The 20979-nt window shown below is 37.9% G+C and overlaps 1 protein-coding gene across 1 annotated transcript in view; it reads left to right on the top strand.

The window, feature by feature from the left end:
* The window catches only part of SMC3 (structural maintenance of chromosomes 3), a 72829-nt gene extending 66834 nt beyond the window's left edge, over positions 1-5995 (top strand). Inside the window, exon 7 of the mRNA XM_065230601.1 lies at positions 5243-5995. Within this exon, the coding sequence (XP_065086673.1) occupies positions 5243-5959 (717 nt within the window). The 3' untranslated portion in view covers positions 5960-5995. The remainder of the gene's footprint in view (positions 1-5242) is intronic.
* Positions 5996-20979: the final 14984 nt, after the last annotated feature.

The following is a 20979-nucleotide window of genomic DNA, read 5'->3' as shown; positions in this document are numbered from 1 at the left end:
CAAATTGACTCAAAACATGAGGGAAATCCCGGTTGAGCCCCCATGTAAGAAAGTAATGTTGTATTTCGGTAATTTTAAATTACAAAATTAAATATTAAATGGGATTTCCTTTATTTAATACACTTCACACGGAGCAACACTAAAGTTCAACCTGTTGCTGTGAGATCTCGCCGTACACTGATGGTAGCTTCTATCTCATACCACTTCGTTGCGATCACTCGTCGTCCGTTTCTCTTTTCCTTACATATATTATGCTTCATTTTGAATTGTGATAAGTGTTTGAACTATAGACTCGGGATTTCCACTGTGGCGTGCTTCTATTATGACATACCCATACGTATTTTTGTGGTGCGACATAGTTGAAACGTATGACCGTAATTGGAACATATAGTGGAAATGGCTCTAATGTAATAATAAAACCAAAAGATGGTATGATGGCATGTTTTACTTGTAACTTACAAGAAGAGGTTACAAAGTATGCGTTGGAAACATAAAACCTGTAAATTTTGCTTTCTATGAGTCACAATCAGCGATTTGCTGATCGCTGAGTGAGTGAGTGAGTGAGTGAGTGAGTTTGTGAAAAATCGCTGATTGTGACTCTCATGAAGTGAAATAAACAGGTTTAATATGTCAAACACATTCTTTGCAACCTCTTCTTGTATCCTACCAATTCATGTTCAATATTTCATAATTTAGAAAATCATTGTTTTAGCTGAAATGAGTCTTTGCAACCTTGCATTCAACTGCTTGCGCAACTAGCTACCCAATCAGACTGTTGCGTAAATAAACCGTTCACCTCTATCGCATCTCTCATTTCCTTACCCTTCTCTTACCCGCAGTTTACCACTTACTGGTTTTTCCCAAACAGTCAGCAAGTGAGAACACCTCTATATTTAATTTCATCTTGGCTTCATTTTTTGTGAATGCAAACCATTTAACGATTCGCGTCAGTTGTGCGAGCAGAAAGGCTAAAGGCCGGCGCGCAATAGATACGTTTTCGGGTTTTTTGACAGATAATGCATGGGCTAACTGTCAAAAAACCTGAAAACGTATCTATTATGCACCGGCCTTAACAGATTGTTTGGATGCGGTTTTCAGCAAATTCGGTTTTTGATAAATTTTCGGCCTTTGGTTTTCGGCCTTTCTGGCTTTCGGCCTTTTGGTTTTCGGCCTTTTGTGGTACCTTAGAATATTTTCGGCCTTTTGTGTTTCGGCCTTTTGTGCTTCGGCCTTTTGTGATTCGACCTTCTGTACGGGTCCCAAAAAATGTGAAAGTTTTATGGATTCTGTTCCCGTCTTACGTAAAGACCAAATCGAAACAACTAACGTCGCGTAAAAGTAGAATTTGGGTCGTATACGGTTTTGAAATCGATGAACAAATGATGTGTGGGCACGTTGTATTTGCGGCATGGATCACCCACAATTATGGGATTAGATAATAGTTAATAGCTGGCCCATAATACTGGGATGACTATATTTTAAGCTGAACATTGCATTGGACTTAAAGTAACATTGACAATCGACTTTCTCTTTGTATCCACGGCCATGTAAAGACATTCCCAGGTATTTTCAGCACAAAGATCGATAAAAGAAGCTTTCATCTAGCATCTAATACGACACACACCACAATAAACGGCTATGTGCTCAAGTTATTAACTTAAGAGAAAGTCGACGAAGAGAATCGATCAATGGACATAAAGCAGCTTGATTTTAACTTACGTAGGAATACTTCCAAGTTGACTCCGAGTGCTCCGATTAGAAAATCTGCGATGAGCTTTACGTCATACCACGATAGGAGCCATGTTTGCCTTTGCATATGTTTGTCTTACGGCTTTTTCGCACAAATGACATGAATTTCATAAGGCGCGTCAATGAACATCCAATGTATGACGTAAGTAGAGTGGAGACGACTTCTTCGGACAGCAGAGGACAACAAGGCCTTAGCCTGATTGATACATACATGTATGACGTAAGCATTACCAGCAATTTAAGAAGTCTTTATGGTATACCAAATAGCATAAGGAACACCCTATCGAATGACCCATCTGCCGAAGCAGCGGTAATCTGCTCCATTAAAGACGCCAAACTTTACAAAAGTATTTAACCCCAAGGACTGACACGATCACCAACAACCCGCTATTGACAAAATTTCTACTATGTAAACTAAGCCAGCAACTACGACACTACTTAGCTATTATATTTGTACTCTTGTTTAAACCACTCTATGTTTGAGGACTTCCCTCTGGAGCCCTACCCTATGAAAAAAAAACACTGTGTGTTAGGGAAACCTCTTTTCGAGGCCTACCTTCTTGTAGGGGACCCCCTTCTGGGGCCCTAAATTCTCAACTTTGTTATTTGAGACACCTCCTTCTGGGGTTCCCATAAATGAACCAGCCGACGGCTGAAAGTCTCTTTAATAAAGAAAGATATAAGATGACGTAAGCAAATCATAGGTAATATATGGAAATCATAGTTGTCTTCTAGATTTTGAATGTTTATGCAGCTTCATTGCCTGAGTGTATGAGCTTACTGTTAAGTTTGCCACGAAATTTGCCAAAATCCCTTATTAGAATATTCATGCATTGTGCTTGGTCGTCTGACATTTTCGTGGTATTGGATTTTAACTAATATTGTTACAGTGGATTTTTCTTTTAAAATTAAAAAAATGATTTCAACAGAAATGAATGCACGTAAATAGTTTTCCGCGAAATGGTAAATACCGCCAATTGGTTTTCTGTGAAATGGTACACAACGCCAAATAGTCAGTTTAGCTCATGCCGTGTCTTCCCTTTGTTTGTGTGTGCTGGCGTTCCGCCTCCCGGACGAATGTTGTCATCGTCGTGTTTGTGCGTTGAGGTTGTGTTTCAGAAATGCAATCGAAGTGTGCCGTGGCCGCTATTAGACGCGTGGGTTTTCGGTCGCTGGAGTTTTTGGTTCTGATTTCGGCGTTCGTCGCCAGTTGATTCGGCCGGTGAAGAGCTGGCGTCGCGAGTTATTGGTGATGGAAAGTGGATGCAGTCCTTTTTTCTCTGCTGAGATCCCTCTAGTTGGAGCAGCTAGAGAGTAATTCGGGTTTGCGCTGCTTTGTGAGAACCGAAAGTGCTGTTTTTAACACCTGTTGAAGAAGTAGCGGCAGCATATCTATTGGAGCTCTTCGAAATCATCGTGATGTCATGGATTCCTTTGCAACATATCGGGTGAGATCTTTCTTTAATTTTTCTCGTAATCCCATTTTATTGTTAGTCATGTTAGTTATACATCACACTTTACACACTTTAAACATACATGTATGTTTTCCGGTAGCAGATAATGGACTCCTGGAAAAAGCGAAGTGGAACCAGAGCCCGAGGTTCTGGATCGTATCACCTTAAAATAATGTCTATGTTCTGCTTCCCGCTTTTCGTTAGTCAGCCAAAAGATCCCTTCACACCGATCGCGTTTGTCATAGTGGTCTTTGGTTTTTTGTTCATGATTCCGTTAAAAAAATCTGGGACTTTGAACAGTTATCTGAAGTCTATGACTTGGAAAATTGGTAACTACACTACACACACAATGCTGATTTCTGTTTGTCAAACTTTGTAAACATATCAAACAGAAATGAATAAATAGTGTATTACTGAATTGGGGATGGGTGGCATTCACTAGCCCGAGAATACCCTCCAGATGCTAGCCTCTTCACCAACCATACATCAGTACACACTTATCCAGTCAGTAATTTTTACTGAGTTTTTGACTTGCGGAACTCTTCGCTAAAATTTAAAAAAATCTGTTAAAAATTTAAAGTTGCGAAAGTGTGTTACGAAAATGTACAGACTTACTTTTGTTAACCCCGAGTAATGATGAAAAATAAAATTTTTCGATTCATCCAATCTTTACGAATAGCAGTCAATTGAATTTTAACCGAGTTTTTCAGTAATCCAAAAATCCAGTAAAAAAATACTGCCTCCTGAAAAAAATCTAAGTGTGTATACAGAAGCAGCGGAGCTGCACACTCCTCCATCGGAACAGCACCGCAGCTGAGCTGCGAGTGCTATGAAATAAAAGGGACATTGACTTATTACCACTACCTACTTCTCTCCCTTCTGATCATAAAATTCTCCGATTCGGTGTCTCTCGTTGTGTTTTCTGCGGAAACTGAGCAATATTCGATACCGCGAAACATCTTCGCAGTTATGTTTTATTTCCTCGCAGGAGATGTGCGGTAATCGAAAGTTAAGAATGTAGTTCAACATTTACAATAACATTCTATCAAATTTTCATGTACGTAGTCCACTGCAACAGCCGAACGTACGAACGAATAGGGTGACTATAGCGCATTTTAAGAAAACGTCACAAGTTTTTATGGCTGTTTTAAATCAATAATTACGAAGAAACCATAAAGCCTACAAGGTTACTACCAAAGGCACAAATCTAGGGAACTGCATGAAGAATGTTTTGTAGAACAACTAAATTAACAGTAATGATAATTTTCAACTTAAAAACACTAAAATGTACGAAATTTCACAAGTTTTTTTGGTACTTTCAACATACTTTTCAATTTTAATGTATGATAATTAATTTTAATCGAGTTATTTTCTATAGAGCATTGATAGGTAAGACTTAAATCTATCATTTGGTATGTTGAATTCAGAAATCCACATTAAGATTAAAAAAATATAGCAAGCCAAAGTTGGCAATAAAAAAAAACATAAAATGTTGAATAACTCACTTAGCAGTCATTTCCGACCCTATGTTTCATGGGGATTTTTTCATAACTTTAGGAGCCCTATATATAGCCCTGAAAATATTTAAAACCCGGAACCAAACACCCTGTATATCTATCTATCTATCTCTATCTATCTATATATATAAAAATGAATTTCTGTCTGTCTGTCTGTCTGACCCTTATAGACTCGGAAACTACTGACCGATTGGCGTGAAAATTTGTATACAGGGGTTTTTGGGGCCGTGGAAGGTTCTTATGATGGTTCGAGACCCCTCCCCCTTCTGTAAGGGGGGGGGGGGCTCCCATACAAATGAAACAATAGATTTGTCGCTATTTGTAAAATTAACTTTTTATTTTCCGCAGATGTACGTTTTACTAAAGAAATTTTTTGTACAAGAGGTGTTGACTAAATAGTTATTAAATAAGTGGCTTACCAAAATTATTATTTGTGTTTGCTACTAAAATCGAAAATACAAAACATAATAAAGCATTAAAAAAAAAACAAACATTTAATGTTAATTTTACATACATTTTCAGCTTTTCAAAGAACTGGAAAAGGCCAACCATCACCTAAAAAAATACAATCATGTAAATAAGAAAGCTTTAGATCAATTTTTGAGCTTCTCTGAACAAAAAGAGAAGCTTTACAAGCGAAAAGAAGAACTTGACGTTGGCGGAGAGAAAATTCGCGAATTGATGCAGAATCTAGAGATGCGTAAGGTTGAAGCCATCCAATTTACATTCAGACAAGTTGCTGCCAATTTCACGGAAGTGTTCAAAAAACTCGTACCTCAAGGATCTGGTCATCTCATTCTCAGGACTCAGAAAGACGTCGAAGGAAATGATATGGAGAAGGAGGTAGAGACTTCGGATGAATTCACAGGTATTGGAATTCGAGTATCTTTTACCGGTGTTGATGCTGAAATGCGTGAAATGAATCAGCTTTCTGGTGGACAGAAATCTCTTGTCGCTTTGGCTCTTATTTTTGCAATTCAAAAATGCGACCCTGCTCCTTTTTACTTGTTTGACGAAATTGATCAGGCATTGGACGCACAGCATAGAAAGGCAGTCGCGGACATGATTCATGAGCTGAGCGACAAAGCACAATTCATCACGACAACATTCAGACCGGAGCTGCTTGAAAATGCTCACAAATTCTACGGTGTACGCTTCCGCAACAAAGTGAGTCATGTAGATTGTGTTACCCGTGAAATTGCTAGAGATTTTGTAGAAGATGATACAACACACGGTTAGCTCTTTGTTTTAAGCAGTGTTTTAGTTGTAAACTTCCGAAATAATAATAACTGTATTTTATTCCTTTAATATGAGTACATTTTTTTCTTTTATATCACAACTATCCCAGACAACTTATTTTTGTTTGTATTCTAACAAATCCCGAAGGAAACAGATGTAGGTCCGTCTCTTCTATGAAAATATATCGTCTCCTGAGTTACTTTGTCACCCTTTTATACCCAACACCAGAGACCACTAATATGAAGCCCTCTCCTTCATAAAGAGGTGAACCTGTTAGTGACTGAAAGCCTTTATAATAATAATGAACCTTTGTGTGAAAATTGGCTCAGATCAATCGGACAAACAACCCAGGGGTCCCTCTTTTACAACCACTCCCTTGGGGCACTCATACGCTCCTTGAAGGTTCTTATCACACGAGACACAGTTGTATTAGCAATTCCGGTGGAACGCCTCTGGATTTTGATTGATAGCGCACAATTTTTTTTCACTGACTATTTCTTGTTTCGACGTGACTATTTCCAATCATGTGACTGGAACCCCGAGCAAAGTCTGAGATCAAATTGAAATCTAAATTTGATGTTGTGATTTCGCTGATAATGATTACTCAGGTTGCTGTCGTTTTGGTCGTTTAACGGTTAAAAAATCAAAATTGAGAGCAAATAAATCTTCCTGTGACATCACATTGAAAACTATTTCTGCTATCAGTGTGAGCAAACCGAACACTAAATTTGATATCCATTTTTCCTGTTGATAACAACACAAGTATTCAATTTGATGTTATGCTAAGGCAATGAAAATAAACCCGCAACAACATATTTTTGAAGAGCAAATGTACAGCAAAATGAAAATAAAATTAGGTATCAATTTTGTCAATTGTAAAATTATTATTTCAGTTTGATGTTGATATCAAAACTTGATTTCAATTTGTTGTCATTTTGATGCTGGACTTTGCTCGTGTGTCTCATCTATCCGATGGTGAAATCAGCGATGGAAGTCAAAAATGACAGTTACGTTATATAGTGGTATACCTGTATTCAAAATTTTCATGACATGAATTCCAGAATTAATTTGAAAATCTTCTCTGAATTATCATAGAATTCTTCTGAAATTAACAAGAAAACACTCCGCGTAATAATTACCGTTAAATTCTTTTTGGAATTTTCTTAGAAATTAAATTTCACTTACTAAAACATAAATATCTCCAGCTGTAATGAAGCTATATCAATTATTTGAACGCCAAATTAAATGTGATTCTTTTTTTTCGATCAGTTGAACATCATTTGTCAGAGTGGCATTGTTGTTAGTTAATAGTTTGTTTATTTTTTTAAGTTTTGCATATTTCCAAGAAAATTGGATTTCAGCAAAGTTTTTAAACAAGGTAAATACACTTTGACTATATGTTTTTAGTATTACTTCTACGTGAAGTCAACGATTTACATAGTTGAAGATGCTAATTTCAAATAACAGACTGTAGTGGTAATTTTTATACGATAGATGGAGTAGATGAAAGCATAGAGTTGATAGTTCCGTTAGAGTACGGCAGTGTGAAGATTGTATATAGATATTAGAATAGCAAGCTAGGACAACTTTTAAGGAAGGTACAATTCGGTTTTTTCATCTCTCTTTACCAAACTCCCCCTTTGGGGTAAACAATAGTTGCAATTTCCAAACCTACGACTTGATGCCTTCCTTCAAATAACAACTGAAGTGCGGTAAAAAATCGGTAGAACTGTTTCAAACACACAGTTGGTACTTGAGCGGGTCGGTTTTCATCTCTTTTGCCAGTGGTGGCGGGGGGGGGGGGGGACACCCCTCACCATCCCTCTCCAAAGGGGGAGTTTGGTAAAGAGAGATGAAAAAACCGATTTGTACCTTCCTTAAAAGTTGGACGTGAGTATTAAATTTCATGAACCATGTTTAGATTCACGTTGAGCGAGTTCCAACGTCAAAAGGTTTTTACATATTTGTTTGTGTTTAACTTTGTACATCAGCGCGAGTACTGAAAGGTTAACATTTATGTTAGTATAGACAACGGGGTGAAGACACATTTTCTTTATCTGATATCCATAACAATTTTCTCTAATCCTCATTTGTATCAAGTTCATTATGTTTTTTAAATTAAATGTCTTATTTTTCACAATTCTGTCTTATAACCTATTCATCCAGATAGCATTTGACCTAGTGACCTTAATCTCTGTTTCTCAATAAATGCTAGGGCTTTGAAATCATAAGATGTATCGAGCATAAAAAGCGATAGAAATTGATTTTTCAAAGTATCTCGAAGAATCAATGATTTGTTTTGAATACATTACTTGACTCATAGAGTTGAAATTATACTTTCAGCTTTAAAAAATACTTTCTGTAATTTTGTTTTTACTTTTCCCACAAATAACCTCCGAAAATTTACAATTGGACACGTTTTTAAAAATGCGTACAATGTCGTTTTTAGTTGAATATTACAAACCGGGAAATTTTTTAAGATTTGAACCGGGAATTTCAAAATGAAAATTCACTGGCCACCCTGAATGGGTTAAAAAGAGAACGAAATAGACGCCTGAGACATAGGTAATGCTGACAAATATTAATATTTGGGTTTTTTGTCGATGCCTTTGTTTTGATTTATTTTCATTATGCTGTTTTTTTTTGGGTGTGTGCGCGGACCACCCGGACCAACTTCCGAACTAATAATAACTGTAACTCTTATTTTATTCCTTTAATATGAGTACATTTTTTTCTTTTATACCACAAATATCCCAGACAACTTATTTTTGTTTGTATTCTAACAAATCACGAAGGAAACAGATGTAGGTCAGTCTCTTCTATGAAAATAGATAGTCCCCTGAGTTACTTTGTCACCCTTTTATATCCAACACCAGAGGCCGCTCATTTGAAGCCCTCTCCTTCATAAAGAGGTGAACCTGTAAGTGACTGAAAGCCTCTATAATAATAATGATCTTTTGTGTGAAAATTGGCTCAGATCAATCGGACAAACAACCCAGGGGTTCCTCAAGGCAGCAACTTGGGAGCAATTTTCATTAACGAAATTGGTCTGATACCTCGAACTGACTGCCGATCATTACAGTATGCAAAAAAAGTTTATCCCGCCCCCTACCAATTAACATTTTTTTTTGTTTTTCTGGTGAAAATCTGTTTAATTTTATGAGTGTTCCTCCATGATTTATCAATTTATATTTATTTATCACATTGCCATTGAAAATACGGCGATTATATCTTTCCTTGAGATTTCATGTGATAAATTATGAAAAATGGTAAAAAATTACGCAAAAAAAGTTTATCCACCCCCAAACGGATACTATGATTTAAGTGTGTTTTACAGAGTTTTAGTGTGTATTCTGCAACTTTATCGAAAGGAAACATTGTGTCTATCTGTCATTTAGTGCTCTGAAAGTTTTCGTGCTCAAAATTTCAGTTTTGTGTTCAAAATTGGAAGTTATTTGTTTCAAAATGCCCAACAAAGACCAAATTTCGATCAGTATCCGAAATTTGATTATTGAACATCACAAAACTCGCAAAAGCTACCGTGATATTGCCGATATTGTCCAGATTCACAAAGATACGGTCACTAGAATTGTGCAGATGTACAAAAAGCGTGGTTCTATCTCACCAGCTAAGCGATCGGGGCGTCCTTCAAAGACAACTGGCCGAATTGACAGAGCTATCGTGAAGAAGGCGGAGCTGGACCGGGGACTATGAGCTCCAAAAATTGCGAAACAGATTGAAAGCGAGTTTTCCATTCAACTGACATCACAATCCGTACGAAATCGTCTTCATAAGAAAAGTCATAAGGGCAGAGTAGCTCTTAAGAAGCCATGGTTGTCCGCATAAAATTTTAAAAAAAGATTGAAGTGGGCTCAGGACCACATTTCATGGAACATGATGAGACGAAAGTAATGCTATTTGGGTCTGATGGTATCAATGGTGACCCAAATAGCATTACTTTCGTCTCGTCTGACCAGATCACCTTATTCCAATCATCACTAGTCCATGAAAGGTGGTCCTGGGCCCACTACAATCTTTTTTTAAAATTTTTTGCGGAAAACCATGGCTTCTTAAGAGCTACTCTGCCCTTAAGACTTTTCTTATGAAGACGATTTCGTACGGATTGTGATGTCAGTTAAATGGAAAACTCGCTTTCAATCTGTTTCGCAAATTTTGGAGCTCATAGTCCCCGGTCCAGCTCCGCCTTCTTCACGATAGCTCTGTCAATTCGGCCAGTTGTCTTTGAAGGACGCTGGTGAGATAGAACCACGCTTTTTGTACATCTGCACAATTCTAGCGACCGTATCTTTGTGAATCTGGCCAATATCGGCAATATCACGGTAGCTTTTGCGAGTTTTGTGATGTTCAATAATCAAATTTCGGATTCTGATCGAAATTTGATCTTTTTTAGGCATTTTGAAACAAATAACTTCCAATTTTGAACACAAAACTGAAATTTTGAGCACGAAAACTTCAAAAGCACTAAATGACAGATAGACACAATGTTTACATTCGATAAAGTTGCAGAATACTCGATGAACATTTCAAATGGTCCTATCTGCTTTGATCGATTCTCTTCATCGACTTTCTCTTTCGTTAATAACTAAGCTGCAAAACCTTTCCCTGTTGTATTTGACGTTTTGTACGCTAGATAAGAACCTCCTTTATCAAACTATGTGGTAGAATTAGCGCGAAATCTGTTTGCATAGCAGTGGTTATGAAAAGAGAAAGTCGATGAAGAGAATCGATCAAAGCAGATAGGACCATTTGAAATGTTCATCGAGAATACACACTAAAACTCTGTAAAACACACTTAAATCATAGTATCCGTTTGGGGGTTGATAAACTTTTTTTGCGTAATTTTCTACCATTTTTCATAGTTTATCACATGAAATCTCAAGAAAAGATAGAAACGCCGTATTTTCTATGGCAATGTGATAAATAAACATAAATTGATAAATCATGGCGGAACACTCATAAAATTAAACTGATTTTCAACAGAAAAACAAAAAGAAATGTTAATTGGTAGGGGGGTGGATAAACTTTTTTTGCATACTGTATATGCAGACGATGTCAAAATTTGTGGCACCGTCGTGGGGGGCTATTTTGGACACATTCAAATGTGTTGAACAAAATGAAGTAGATTAAAGAATCGATTGAATTTTGAATATTTATCCACAACTTACTACTGGGACTGCATAGTACTTGATCATATCAAATCGTCAGCAAATATCATTAAACGCTTATCAGAATTATGCGGAAAAGTTTACCAACAAGTTTATTAAAAGGTATCCATAATAAAAGTAACCGAACAGAACGTGTTCAGGGTATCATCCAAACCATTTGTGGGATAGTTTACCCATCCGGGATATAGTTCGTTTGGGGTACTTGTTTATTAGGGATAAATTCTCAAACATTTGAGTCAAAATCGTATTCCAGGTATTCCATGTGAATTTTGTTTATAGCAATGTTATGGCCAGGTTAAGAAAAGATAGTTGATGTTAATGTTGATGACGTAGTATTGCTTTCCCAATACAATTATCTTCATCAATTGAATGATATCATACTCTACCCACGTTTTTAGAATAGTAATAGAATGCATCCCTCATAAACGACCTATATCTCCGATGGGTAAACTACCCCACAAATAGTTTGGATGATATCCCGAACACGTCGTTTAGTTCTTTTGTATGGTTATTTTTATTAGGGATACGCAAGAGCGTACGTGTACCGCTGCAAATCAACAATATTCCTGAAGGGAGGAAAAACTATGGCTCTCTTAAAAAATTGGAAAAAATGGTTGGGCGAATGACAATGGAATTTATATATGTGGGCTATCATTTAATAGAAGATTGGTTAAACTAGAGTCAGTGTATAATGAGTCACGCCGAGAGTGAAGCCAAGTCTACCTGTCAAACCTGTAAACTGTCAAACCAGCTACCTATCGTGCAAAGTAAACAAACATTACGATGCTATGAAAGGTCCACGAAAGGTATTGCAATAAAATATAAAATATAATCGAAGAAATTATAAAAAACACGCAGTGAGCATTCAATTGCCATGGGATACGTTTGGTAATGATCAGTAATGAGAATTTTCACTATTTTTTGTTAAGATAATTTGACAAAATGACTGATATAATGATTTACTACAGCCGCTATTATTTGTTCTCGCTAGAAGTCATTTGAAGTTGGTGTAGAAGTCCTTTGTTGCCAAGTTAAAAGAAAGGGAATCTTTCGAAAACCGTGATGCGAGTTCAACTGTTTTTCTCTTGGCGTGACTCATTATACACCGACTCTAGGTTAAACAAATTCAGACGTCCGTGTGTATAGACCAAGAGGACTCGTGCGTTGTAAATTATATTTCATTTTAACCTAGGTGTTCCAGCAATTGTGCTACATTTCCCCCAATGTCACTTCCCCGAACGCCACTTCCCCGAATCCCAGACAAACATATACCCCATTTCCCCGAATGCCAATTCCCCGAATTCCATTTCCCGAATGTAATTTCCTCGAATGAAATCCAAAAATTTATAAATATTGTATTACATTTCTAAGGTTGGTTTCGCGAGCATTAAGAAGACATCTTTGAATATTGCAACAATTAACCTTAAAAGAACAGCTCATGATTAAAAGAAGGGAAGATCTCTGTTCAAAGTAAATCAACGGGGCGAGAGATTTAGTGAGGCGGCAGCAGAACCAGAAGTGGAAGTGTAAAAATTGGTAATATATTTTTAGGACATTTTCCCTCGCATTTTCCCTTATTTTTTATACATGAGCAGTTTTTTCGATAACTTTGGCAAAACTAATATCGATGATTTGACAGAATGGTAATAAATTTTTAGGAGATTTTCCCTTCTTTTTAAATTTATTAAGGAGATTTTCAGCCGTAGACGTATTTTATCCTTCTTTTATAAATGTTTTTTCAAAAACTTTCTCAAAACTTGTGAGATTGACGGTTTGACAAATTGGTAATGTATTTTGAGGCAATTTTTCCCTCTTTTATAAACGAGCAGTCTTCCGAGAACTTAGACAATATGTGAGGTCGATGGATTTAAAAATTGATAACATAGTTTTACGAGATTTTTTCTTTTATAAATTCAAATCGAGGAATTTGGCAAAACTTGTGAGATATATGATTTGACAAATGAATCAAGGAATGCTGTGAGTTTTACACTCACAACTACTGACAGCATAGCGTCACCTTCTATGGACGAAAAGTTAAACCGAAAAATAATGTATGCAGATTTCAACATTTTAATTGAATTTTCGTTTGTGGAGGCGAAACGAGAAAAAATATTTGATAGGGGTGTTGCGCCATAATATAAGCCACCTTCTGTACCAATATTTTTTTAAAAAGGGCCAAGAAAAAGGCTCTTATTTAAAAAAATAAACATTTTCCGGTTTTCTGCGTACAAAACAAATCGCCATAACTTCTGTTTATTAATGTCACCTGTTGAAATTTGGTTGCAATAATTTCCGAAACAAGTTTTTTTTTCCTCCCCTTGGCTAGTTTTTGCACCTTGCTGTTGGTGGGCGGGCTTAATTTCATGTTTTATAGTGGAGTGTTGGAGATGGTAGGTTTATGGCCGGCGTTGCTGGCTCATGCCGCGATAGAATGGCGCCATGGGCAGGCAATGGGGATTACTAGGCTTCCCCTCTCTGATAAACCACTGCATGAGAGAACCAAAGATCTAGTCCAGCAGTGATAGTATCACCAACAATCAATACGAAACTAACGATTTTAAATTGGCTCACCACTTTAGTAGCCTATTGGTCCCAAGCAAACGATTAACGTACCCTATTCTAGTTGAAATTCTATTACTACACTATGTTTGTTTTGATTCGCTATGAAAGTTTGACAGATAACATCAGGGGTGTGTGGATTCATGCAGAACATGCAGGGGTGAGTGAAATAGCTTGGGACTGCTTGGGACCGTTGTTCTGGTACTGAGTGAGCCAAAAATAATAATGATTTTCTTCGGGACCCAGTGGTCTTAGAGTTACCTCTATGGTATCACCACAAACGAAGTGACAGACGGAGCGGCTCGAAAACTTTGGTGACTAACCTGCTATTGCAATTTTTCAGTGTACCACATAGCAACACCACTACTACTGGATTGTACCACATGGCAACACTACTACTAGATTGAACTAGCATTTTAACCGAATGTACTAGAATGTTTTGGTTCTATCAACAATCAATACGAAACTAACGATTTTAAATTGGCTCACTACTTGACTAGCCTATTGGTCCCAAGCAAACGATTAACGTACCCTATTCTAGTCGAAATTCTAGTACTACGCAATGTTTGTTTTGATTCGCTATGAAAGTTTGACAGATAAAATGAGGGGTTATTGGTTTTTCCTATGTTTCGAGGGGTGAATCATTAGCTTGGGACCGAAGAGAGTACCAGAGCTGAGCCAAAAAGTTGAGCACGTTATTTTGGGACCTTCTAGTCTTAGAGTTACCTCTATGGTTCTATCTCTTTCACTCTACTCAAAACTGAAATGCATAAAAAAAATGACAAAATGATACGCACTCTTTGCACACTGTCAAAGAATCATTGTACACAAAATCAACTTTATTCAAATCAAAACAAAAAAACTAACCCATCTGGTGGATGATGGCACAAGCTTCCAAGAAAATTCTATTACAGTGAACCACATTATTTTAATGGATTTCTTCGCCAGTAAGTCGTCTGTCACTTCGTTTGTGGTATCACACTTGTTACTCCTTTAATTGAGAGCCGCGTCGTAGTACGCTTACGTATAGGCACTGACGTTGGGTGTGATATTAGCGGGTTTTTCCGCAAATCACTTATTTTTATTTATTTTTACGCAGATAGATTTATTATCAATACGAAACTAACGATTTTAAAGTGGCTCACTACTTGACTAGCCTAATGGTCCCAAGCGAACGATTTACAAGCAACATTCTCGTCGAAATTCTACTACTACACAATGTTTGTTTTGATTCGCTATGAAAGTTTGACAGATAAAATGAGGGGTTAGTGGATTTTACTATGTTTCGAGGGGTGATTCGATTAGCTTGGGACCGAAGAGAGTACCAGAGCTGAGTCAAAAAGTTGAGCACGTTATTTCGGGACCTTCTAGTCTTAAAAAAAGGTTCTGAAATAATTTGCTCAATTTTTTGGCTCAGCTCTGGTACTCTCTTCGGTCCCAAGCTAGTCGATTCACCCCTCGAAACATAGGAAAAACTAATAACCCCTCATTTTACCTGTCAAACTTTCATAGCAAATCAAAACAAACATTGCATAGTACTAGAATTTCGACTAGAATGGGGTACGTTAATCGTTTGCTTGAGACCAATAGGCTAGTCAAGTAGTGAGCCAATTTAAAATCTTTAGTTTCGTATTGATTGTTGGTATTACTCAGGAAACAATGTTAAACATCATTTTTGTACATGGTATTGTAACTAATCTTATATGTGCTTCATTTTGATTTGGGATAAGTGTTTGAACTATGGCTCGGGATTTCCACTGTGGCGTGCTTCTATTGTGACATACCCATACGTATTCTTGAGGTGCGACATAGTGGAAGCGTGTGAGCATAGTTGGAGCATATACCCTATATAATTTAAAAATCAGCTAGGAAACTAACTTCAAAATGAAGCATTTTAGTCACATGAAGGTGTTACCTGGGTCGAACTAAGATATAATAAATAGGTATAGGTCAAAATCAAAAGTACTTGAAACACGTTTAATTTTAGATTACAAGCATAAGTGCAGGTACTTAATAAAGTATGGGTGATGATTGATTAGGTGAATTAGAGCTTTTAATAATTTATTAAATTAGACTAATGAGATATCATAATCATCAAATGAACTTAAATAAGAAACTTCAGAAAGTCTAATGACATTAAGTAGATTAACAAAAGAATTAGGATGCGGGGGGTCCGCTTAAGGAGGCAACTAACCTTTAAAGTTGTAGAATACTCTCCCAATGGACATGGAGGTAGACGGTACTGAAGCAAAGGGTTATGTTTAATTTCTTTATATTTGCAACGATGATGATTTCCCATAGTGACACATATCACCTTCTTAATGCTTCAGTATACCTCAAACGATTAATTCTTGGTTGTTAATAGAACTTCCTTGATGCAATCGGCTGCTTCATGCAGACTGAGCAATTCTGATTATAGTATCAGATTTGTTCTGTATACAGAGGAACTGGGAGGGCTTCTCACCAATAAAGTAATGACCTTCTAGTAAATTTTGCATATAATTTTATTAATATTTTATTTTATTTAAGCATATTATTTTTGTTACAGTCAATTAGCATTAGCATACAATACAAGAGATTTAATTATTTTATTATTATTTTATTATTAATTATTACTTGCTCGGTTTTGCGTAAAATAATCAATATGTATTTTGCTTGTAATTACCTTTGATTTTTTTTTTTTGATTTCAAAATTTTCTTAGTTTGGTTAGAAGTTTCGAAGCTAACACATGTTCACAGGCCTAATAGAAAGATAGACAGACAAAGCGTATCATGAAGAATAGTTGCATGCAGGGTTGCTTCCACTCACTTTCTATAGATGAGTGATTTTCGGAGTTTTCAATTCGTTAGATGTTGTAGTGGGGGTTTGTGTTGTTGGATGCGGTAGGAGATTGGAGGGCGGGTGTTTGACGCATAGAGCCTGTCAATTTCGCTTTCAGAGTGTCGCAGTCAGCGGTTTTATGATTCGTGAGCGCTCGCGATTCATAGAATCGTTGATTGTGACTGCCAGTGGATTTGGCGGGTTTTGTGTGTCGGACGCTTGCTTTTTGGCCTTTTCTTGTGTCTAACATGTGCAGAGTATCATTATAGCGTCTAATGGTTTTGAGATTCCTGGTTGCGTGAAATATACTTGTGAGAATATCTTTTTGAGATTTTAGTAGTCACGTTTTGTTTGTAGTTTATATGTTATTTCTTTCATGTAATTATCGTAAATAATAGTTATTCAATAATAGATAATTCATCCATATATTCAATAATAAATTTACGAATGACTATAATTTGGATACCTAACAATTGGACAGAATCACTAGCAAGAATAGGTTGTGTTCGCCTTCGAAAATATCGATTCGTTTTTTCAGGGTTGTAGTTTTGGTTTTCATCAGTGGCCCGGCTCTGATTGTGAACGATTTAGGTAGTATTTTTAGGTAACTATTTAGCTTTTAGCACAACTTTGCTACTACGAATCCACAAAAGACATTAAATTGGAGGCGGATTCTGGTACGGAAATACAGGCTGCTATTCTGAGCAACTTATCTTCATAAAATTAAAAATTACATTTAGGTATTAATTAGCAAATATGAATAGTAGTTAACTTTAACATAATTTTGATAAAACAATCATTTCATCCAGTTCACTTTAAAACAAACAAGTATGAAAGGAGATTGCTTAGATCAAAGATAAAAGTATAAGCGCAATATTAAACGACATTAAATTTGAATCTGATACGGTAGGCCATATAACAGAGTCGATAGCCATTGCAAATCAACCATCTCTACCTGTTTATTTTCCTAACTTTCACTATTATTGCTGTTACTCTGACTATCCCCTATGTTCAACAGCTTTCCTTACTATCCGGTATCGTAAACAGGATTCATTTGACCCCTGTGGTTATTATTCTGTGATGCCAAATCTATACCTCTACCCTGGTGCAGTATGGACAGCGATTTTTCGCTGGTGACTTGGCCCTATGACCCCCTTCTGTGCTTGAAAATGAAAATGAAACTAACCTTTAAAGTTGTAGAATAAATCTTCTTATTCAGTCTTGAACTTTAAAAAGAAAACGCAAGCAGACCAATAGCATTAAGCAGATTAACAAGGAGAGGAATAGTTTAGGAAATAAGTAAAAGTAGAGGTATGTGACAATTAATAACTTTTAAACTTTTGGAGGTTTTGTATTCTCCTGAGTTTGTTGTACTCTATTACTATATTATTCTCTCAATACGCGAAATCTCTTATTTATGCGGTTAAAGCATTTGAGTTAACTTATTTCTTAGTGTTCAAGTACTTACATTTTTAAACAGCAGTCAATGTCAATCTAACTAAACCCTACGTAACTAAACGCAAACTAAACCCTACGTAAAATCGATCTTTCCTTATGTGGTATTGATGCATGTTCAACTTTTCGCGGCTGTCGGAATCAACGCGCCTACGTCTACGGAGCTTACGCAGAAGTGATTCGCAATGCGGTAGAGCTCATCAAAAGTGTTTTTGAGCTTCTGTAGTATAGAATTTGTTCGGTACGGTAGCGAAATCTTTAAATTATTGATACGTGCGGTAAAATAACTAAATTAAAACAAAGCTCAACAGTAAAATAAGTAGAATATTTAGGGAGGAAACCAAAATTAATCAACTTGCTAACATAGGCTTTCACATTTATTTTGGTGGCACTCTTTAAGTGATAATAAGCTGTTTTTCTCTTATGTAATTTAGATGTTTAGCTCTAAACGGTTTTACTGACTCGAGGTCGTTCCTTAAGCGGTGTTGGTCCAGGTTAAACCTTCGCCGACTGTCGGATTCAACGCGCCTACGTCTACGGAGCTTACGCAGAAGTGATACGCAATTCGGTAGAGCTTGTCAAACGCTTTTGAGCTTATGTAAAAAATAATTTCCGAAACAAGTTTTTCTAAATTTCCCGAAAGAACTGCTTATGTAAAAAAGTAGGAATAAAAATATTTTACCGTTTTGTCAAACCATCGATCATGTTTTTCCAAAGTTCTCGAAAGAATTGCTCGTAAATAAAAGAAGGCAAAATCTCCTTAAAATTTATAACCAATTTGTCAAACCGACGATATTTTGCCAAATTTTTTGTCCTTTTTGGTTTTGGTCTGTCTTTTTGGTTTTGGATTATTACTCTATATATAAAAATTAAAATGCTTTTTGTGGGCGGACAGGGGGCAAAACACCGGTAAATGCAGTGAAAAACGGATATGTAACGCGGAATTAAAAACGTATAAATCGCGAGAACTGTTTAGAAACGTGTTTATTAATCAACGATCAAAGAAAGAATAATTTTGTTTGAACAAAATTAACTGCGATTCTTTTTCTCTGCATGTACATTCGTAAAGGGCGTATTCACGCTATTGCCGCTACACTGCAACACTCCTCCTCGTGAAGTAGCCCAGTCTCCTCATCCTCCGTGTTTCACTACTGGCGCCAAAGACATCGCTGCTGCAAACTTCCCGATCTTGATCGGTCCGAGAAGTTTGGTCAGAATGTCAGCGATCATCTCTTCAGACGGACAGAACCGAAGTTCTATCTCCCCCGACGTACATCTCTCCTTGGTGTAGTGGAAGCGAGTGTCGATATGTTTCGACCTGCGCTTCTGCTGATCGAGTGCTACGAAATCCATACATCCTTTGTTGTCCTCGTGAATAACGGTTGCATGAACTTGCTTCAAGTTTAGCTCACCCAACAATCGTCGCAGCCATACAGCTTGTTGCGTGGCCTCCGATAGCGCCACGTACTCCGCCTCCATGGTGGAAGTTGTTACGTTGCTCTGCTTACGGCTGGTCCAGCTGATAGTGGCTCCTCCTAGGCGAAACAAGTAACCGCTGCACGACTTGCGATCGCTCGTATCGCCGGCCCAATCGGCGTCGCAGAAACCTTCCAAAGTCTGCTCTTCGGCTTCAGTTCCTCCGCCAAGCTTCAGACCGTAATCCATTGTGTGAATCAAATACCGGACGATCCGTTTGGCCTCGTTCCAATCGAGCTCCGTCGGGCTGCTCACCTTCCGACTGAGAATTCCCACGCTAGCCGCAATATCCGGACGGGTATTCGATGCTAGATACAACAGTGATCCTATCAGCTTGTGGTACTGAATGTTGTCCTTGAGGTTTCGACTCTCTTTCATGACTTTGAAGTACCCAGGGTCGAGTGGATACTTCGAACCTTTTGCTCCTTCCATTCCGAATCGCTTCACCAGCTTCCTTATGAAAACACTTTGATCCAGAATGAAGAATCCATCGGCGTTCCTCGTGACGCGTATTCCGAGAAAACAGTGGATGTCTCCCAGCTTGGAAATACTCAGCTTCTCGTGCAGCGAATCTTCGATCTTCGTGATCTCCTCCTGATGCGCACACGTAACCAAAATATCATCCACGTAGATCAAAAGATACAGCCAATCATCGCCGACAAGTCGCTTCCGGTACAAGCACGTGTCCGCCTTGCATTGTTCGAAACCCAAGCTCATTAAAATATCGGTAATTGTCATATGCCAAACCCTGGCTGCTTGTTTGAGGCCGTAAATACTTTTATGCAACCTACAAACCTGATGCTCTCTTCCTTTGACGACAAACCCTGGTGGCTGTCTCATGTAGATTTCTTCTCGCAACGTGCCGTATAAATAGGCCGTTTTAACGTCCAGATGTTTGACGATCCAGCCACGCTGGCCCGCGACAGCCAGAAGTACGCGGAAAGTACACTGCTGCGCCACTGGAGCGAAGATCTCGTCGTAATCTGAACCAAAACGCTGGGAAAATCCCTGAGCGACGAGTCTCGGTTTGAACCTGTCCACGTTGCCGTCAGAGTCAAGCTTCCGCTTGTAAACCCACTTGCTTCCTATGATGTTTCGCTTCTCTGGGGGGTCCACAAGCCCCCAAGTTTCGTTGGACATCAACGAACGATACTCCTCCGTCATCGCATTGATCCACTCCTGCTTATCGACACCGTTGACCGCTTCCTTGAAAGTCACCGGTTCATCCGGTTCCGTCGCTACCATTCCCATCACGTAGTCACTGAACATCGCTGGCAACGCTCCACGGGATGAACGTGGCGGCATTTGTCTTGGCTCCGGTTGAGCAACATCTTCTTGCTCGGTATCACCTTCTTCGTAGTCGCTTTGTTCTTCACCGTAAAATTCTTCCTCGGCAGATTCGTACGCCAGGAAATCTTCTTCGTTATCTTCAGGATTGTTGACAACTTTCGGCTTCGGCAACGGGTCCAATTCAACCGTCGAATTCTCCGTTCAGATTCCTGCTCGGGCTTTCCCGATGCCTG

This window comes from Ochlerotatus camptorhynchus, unplaced genomic scaffold, assembly GCF_037179485.1.
Source record: "Ochlerotatus camptorhynchus isolate MF236.1 unplaced genomic scaffold, CSIRO-AGI_Acam_v1.1 ptg000030l, whole genome shotgun sequence".
Lineage (NCBI taxonomy): Eukaryota > Metazoa > Arthropoda > Insecta > Diptera > Culicidae > Ochlerotatus > Ochlerotatus camptorhynchus.
The sequence above is the reverse complement of the archived record's forward strand: the minus strand, read 5'-3'. Positions and strand labels throughout refer to the sequence as shown.